This window comes from Amblyomma americanum, chromosome 9, assembly GCF_052857255.1.
Source record: "Amblyomma americanum isolate KBUSLIRL-KWMA chromosome 9, ASM5285725v1, whole genome shotgun sequence".
NCBI classification, from domain to species: Eukaryota; Metazoa; Arthropoda; class Arachnida; order Ixodida; family Ixodidae; genus Amblyomma; species Amblyomma americanum.
In genome coordinates, this window is record NC_135505.1 from 78,071,055 (window position 1) to 78,077,054 (window position 6,000).

Genomic DNA, 6,000 nt, shown 5'->3' on the forward strand with positions numbered 1-6,000 from the left:
GCGCACATCGCGTCGCTTGGGGCGCGACTTTCGGGTAGCACAGGCGCTAGGCACCCTTGTAGATGAACTGGGCCTCGCCGAATGCTGGCGCGCTTTGCAGCCTGGGCGCGCTGGCATGACTTGTACAGGCCGGGGTCTGGAGAGCCGCATTGACCGCGTCTATATCTAGGCCACGCTTGTGGACGACCTCCAATCTGCTTGCGTTTTTTCCATGGCAGTTAGCGACCACAGGCTGGTCGTAGTAAGGCTGTGCGCAGTAGACCAAGCACCGCGCGCGAAGGGCTGCTGGAGGCTTAACACGCGCCTCCTCGACGAGTAAAGAGTGCTACAAGTTGCACTGGTCGTCCTCCAGCAGCACATATCGCCCACCATGACCGGGAGTGCATGGGACTTGATGAAGAGCGCGGTCATGGAGGTTTTTCAGAACTGAGGGAAGCAACTGGCAAGGAAGGAGCGTCATGACATCCCTGTTGTTTCCGACGCAATTACCGTGCTGTCCAGCCCACTGTCGCAGGGGCCAAGCATCGCCCCAACGCTAGTGGCGCTGCGAAAAGAGCTGCACCATCTCCTGAACAGGCGCTGGGACAAGCTGCGAGCAATGCGCGCGCTGAGAAATGGGAGTGCGAGATTTGGTGCTCAAGACACTTTCTGAGACATCGCCTCACCACCAAGAGCCACACGCTGACCGAAGTGCACGATCCCACCTCCGGAGTGATCACCACGGCCCCGGACCAAGTCCTTGAGGAGACCCAAAGTTCTTGCAACCACCTGTACATGACAGAGCCCTGCAATCCAGAGGCCCTCCCACTCCACAGCCCACAGGACGAGCCCGTCGTCGATGGGACTTGGATAACTGAGGATGCTGCCCTACAAATGATGAAACCAAACAGAATCCCCGGAAATGACGGCCTCCCACATACTTTCTATAAGACCTTTGGCCACTATTGAGGAAGCCCTTCGCGAATCTCCTCAACACACTTCTAGAGGAGGGCAGGCTAACACCAACCATGAATGAAGGCCTGGTTACCTTGCTGTGCAAAGACCAAAGCAGGGCGATGGAACTCAGAGCATTGTGTCCCATCATGCTGTTAAACAGCGATTATAATATTATCGCCAAGTGCTTGTCACTGCGCCTAACACCGGCGCTCTCCTCCATCGTCGGACCACATCAGGCCTGCTGCGCCCCCGGACGATCAGTAGAGTTGCATGGCATCGCCCTAAAGGACATGATAACGTGGCTCAAGTCACGGAATCTCGAAGGCACCTTGCTCTCCTTAGACAAGGAGAAGGCCTTCGACCGGCTGTGCCACTCGTACCTGTTCAGGCAACTAGAACACGCAAGACTGAATGCGGGCTTCATCAGTATGACGCGTGCGCTATACGCGGCACCACGTGTGGCGGTGATAGTCCAGGGGCGCGTCTCCGAGCACTTGTCGGTCACGCGGGGCGTCCGTAAGGGGTGTCCACTGCCCCCGATACTCTGTTTTTGCTATAGAGCTGCTCCTGCAGTGTCTGGCCACCGATCCGCGCATCACAAGAACTGTTCTTTCTGTGGGAGCCCCCGACGTGCCTGTATTCGGCTACTCCGACGATATCACAGTCATCGTCCCTGACAGTCACTCAGCCGCGACAGTGCTGCAGTTCACAAGTGAGTAATGCGCCGCAAGTGGTGCACGCCTAAACAAGAGCAAAAGCTCGGCCGTGCCCCTCATCTGCGCCAACATTCTAGCGGTCCCAGGAGTCCCAACAGTTCGTGGCCCGAGGCTGCTGGGATTTTTCTTCGGCAACGACGGGACCCCAACGCGAAACTGGGAGGAAGCTGAGGAGAAGATGGCCAGGAAGGTGTCCGAAATGAGCAAGATGCGCTGTCCATTGAGAGCCCAAGCCGCGACTGCTCGCATCTTGCTCATCACACTCTTGGGCTTCATTGCAACCATTTTGGAAGTGCCCGCCACCACTCATAGGCGCGTGAACCAGACAATCTTCCGCTTTTTGTGGCATGGTGCCTCACACAAAGTGAAGCGCGCCGTAGTCCGCCAGCCCAGACAGAAGGGAGGCCTGGGAATGCCAGACCTGACAGCTTTGGCCAGAGCACTGCACGTCAAGTGGACCGCCCGTGCGGTGGAGTGCGATGTGCCCCTCACAATAACGTTCACAACCTTTTTCTTGTCGACACGGCTCACAGCCTTCACAAGACAGCCGTTGTCTTACAGCACACCCCACGCGGGAGCTCCTATCGCCTTTTATTACAAGGCCGCTGCAAACATGCAGCTACTGAGAAGGAAACTGGTAAACGACCCGTTGTCCGTCCAACTGAAGCATATAGTAGGCCTCCTCACCCCTCCCCTTCCAGACCACTTGCACAGAGAGCTCAAGTCGGCAGTGCGACCAATGTGGCACTACATCAGCGCACATTTTCTGGGCTCACGCCGAGCGTCCCTCATGCGGCATCCTTTCCATCCGCCGCCGCGCCTCTGTAGCGTCACTGTCAGGATTGATTGATTGAGGCATGCCTCTTCTGTGGAGTGCGGGAGACGCCGGAGCACACCTTCTTCGAGTGTATCCCACCGGTACCACTGCTGTAGCATCTACGAGACCTTTAACAACAGCCAGGTATCCCTTACCGCACAGTGAGCTACCTGAATCCCCTGTCTAGTGAAGGTCGGAAGCAGTTCGTCCTGGCACTGGCCAAGATGAGTTACCGGGTTTGGATTGCGCGCTGCCACGCGGCTTACACTGCACTGACACCTAGCCTCCTAGAGGTGAAGAACAAGACCCGCAAAGAGCTGTGGTTTCACCTTGAAAGAGAGCGACGGCATCTTGGACGAAAGAAGTTATTTGAAGAATGAGGCCGCCCAATTATTGTATTTGAAGAATGTGCCGGAAAAATCGAAGTCAAGTATTAGAAGATCTGCTCGCGTCGGGCTTTGATCCATCGGAGTGGTGCGAGCCTGGTGCGCTGGCACTACGCACCCCTTCCTGTGGAGACGAGCCTGATTTCATGAGCCCCTTGGCAGGGAAATGCCCGCTCCCCAAACCAAAACCCCCCCTCAGTCCAGTGGTGTGGAAGGCCTTGCCCGGGGTTGAGCTTGAAAATGATGGTCGGCTGAGGTCGGGGCTCTCACTGGGGAAAGTACTCTATCGCTGTCCTCCGTTCCATCTGACAAGGCAAGAAGGCGGACCACGCACGGAAGGCAAAAATGCGTCACCCCAATTTCTCGGAAAATGGTGGTCCCGCGCATGGGACCCTTCGACTCTCCATTACAGCAGTAGTGAACAGAAATACCTTTGGACTGAGCTGCAGTGGCATTGCACCCGACTAGGCAAAGGACTCAAAGACACTCACAGTATTCAGCCACCAAGCATTGCCCACTTGTAGTGAGGTGTATGCATCGCTCGCTGCGTGGTTGCGCTCTGTAAACGGCGCAAACATGGCACCCCTCCCGGGGTAGGGAGGAAAGGGTTGGCCACTTACGTCCAGGCTTATTCGGCGACCCTCTCCACATTGTTTCCCTTGAGGCGTTTGTCGCTCGCTGCTGCTCCGTGCCGGCAGTGTTTGGATGGGTGCGCGAGCTCAGTGCTGCCTGTAGTGCGTGTCGAAGAGCAGTGACGCAGCGCCTGCACTCGCCGGAAGCCGGCATGGAGCTTCGCGCATCACGCCACCGTCCTTCTACTGGGTCTCGGATGCGTGTCGAGCTTCCCGACTGCAGCCACACAACAACTGGTGAGCTTGTCAACCCAGTGCTCGATGCGCTGGCTGTCGACGCTTGTGGCGATCTTTTCGCGGCGCAACGCCACGCGAGCTTCTGGATTCAGTTCCGCGGTGTGTGGAATCGCGGCTTCAGCTGTTATCATATTGCCACACTACTAACTTCTCTAGTGGCGCCATACCGCGGCTAAACTGCATTTACTGGCAGTTGGCAAGCCTTGAGCCATCTCGGAGCTAGATGATTTGTCTTCATCTCTCGTGCTGCCTGCTGCCTTGCGCGTCCCAACGTCTTGGGCGTATAAATAAAGCAAGTAAACCAGCCCTGCTTACGCAACCGTTTCGCGGTGACATATTTGGTGAAGGTGCTGGGTAACGGCCCATTTACGCTGACGTCGAGGACACCTTTCACGTCAGCTCTCAAAGCGTGGCTACAGCTCCAGTCCACAAGGCGAGCCGCCGCCTGCGAGGCCTACAACCCGAGTTCGGCCACCTGACAGCGATGGTAATGGCCATGACATCCACCGCGGCTAGCCATACAACTCGGCATTCCGGGAGTGCCTCGCCATTCCTCCTTCACGCACCTCGGTCGCCGCCACCGTTCCAGGGGGACAAGACTGGTTGGCCAGCTTTGACCGAGTGGCGGGTTTCAATGAGTGGGAAAGCGAGCGCAAGCTTCGCAACGTCTACTTTGCGCTGCAGGACTCGGCCAAAACGTGGTTTGAGAACCACGAAGCTTCCCTTACCACCTGGTAGGCTTTTCGTCGAAAGCTGCTGGCGACATTTACCAGCAGCGAAAGAAAAGAGAAAGCTGAAATCGCCCTGCGCTCGAGATCACAGCAACCGAACGAGGGCGTCGCAATGTTCATCGAGGACATGACCCCACTGTTCAATCGGGCCAACCCTGCTGTGCCCGAAGCCCAGAAGGTACGCAACTTAATGCGTGGCGTAAAAAAGGAGCTGTTTGCCGGACTAGTTCGTGACCCGCAACGAAGAGTGTCCGACTTCACCAAGGAGGCAATGGGTATCGAGCGCTCTCTGTAGGAACGGGGCGCCCAATACGGACGTCAGGTTACTGCAGCAGCCGCTTCCCAGTACACGTCAACGTCGCTGTCCGCCGAGGAGCTTCAGGAGCTTGTAAGAACCCTTGTGCGCGAAGAACTGGTGAAACTTCGCCTTGAAGCTCCACAGGTCAGCGTCGCTGCCGTAACCGACGTGGTCCGCGAAGAAATCCGACGAGTTGTGCAGCCACCCCCCGCTACCCACCGGGCGCCCTCCGTTATGACGTAAAGCGAGGCGCCACGAAGTCCCAGGCCAGCGATGCGAGCCTTTTCCCCCGTCGCTCCTGTGCCATACCTGCAGGAGCCAATCGCAACAGTACCCTCCGTGCCACAGGAACTCAGGCCCCCCGTGAGCAAAGCGCACGTTGGGCGTACGTTAAACAATCGACCATTCTGTTACCAATGCGGAGAACCCGGCCACATCCTCTGCCACTGCCCCTACCGCAGGATGGGTTTAAAGGGGTTTTCACCTCACGCACCTCGACCACGCTACGGTGAAAGACCACTGGATATCGAACAGTACTTGGCTGAAAACGTGCAATCTTCGCCTTCGCAGCGACGCCAGTCCCGATCGCCATCCCCAAGGCGGTTCTCTTCGCCCGGCCGCCCGTCATCCTCTGGCCAGTTCAGAGGTCCGTCCCCACGTGGGAAAACTGAAGACGGCGTCCTCCGGCGGCAGGGCGGCCGCTACTGGACCGAGTCAAGAGCCTCCACCCGACGATTCGCCGCGACGCTCCGACCGACGACGACGCGCTGCGACCGACTGGTCTCCGCTAAAATTCCGGTATCCGCCGACAACCAGGACGTTACCGCACTCGTATATACCAACGGCGATTTTTCTGTAATGAGCAGACGCTTAGCTATGGACTTGAGGGAGGTTCTGACCTCTTGGTGTGGGCCGCAGATCCGGACGGCTGATGGCCACGTGGTAACTCCGATCGGGGACTGCACTTCGCGGATCCAGATCCGCGGTGTTACTTTCCCTGCTTGCTTTGCTGTGTTACCCGAGTGCTCCGAAGGCCTCATACTCGATTTGGATTTCATTCAGGAATACGGTGCCGTTATCAACCTCCAGGAGCTAATTGTGTCGTTTTCCACCCAAGAAAGGCCCTGTCGACTACGATACCGAGCCACGCAGGGCTAAATTATGCGTATGTGACGACCACGTTTTGATCCCGTGAAGATCCAGCACGTTTGTTACTGAAGATTGCGATTACAGCACCAAAATTCGTG

The 6,000-nt window shown here is 57.2% G+C and overlaps 1 protein-coding gene across 1 annotated transcript in view; it reads left to right on the forward strand.

Annotated features, from left to right (window-relative positions):
* LOC144103441 (uncharacterized) overlaps window positions 1-948 on the forward strand; it is a 58,257-nt gene extending 57,309 nt beyond the window's left edge. The window contains exon 5 of the mRNA XM_077636156.1: window positions 502-948. Coding sequence (XP_077492282.1) covers window positions 502-948 — 447 coding nt within the window. The remainder of the gene's footprint in view (window positions 1-501) is intronic.
* Window positions 949-6,000: the final 5,052 nt, after the last annotated feature.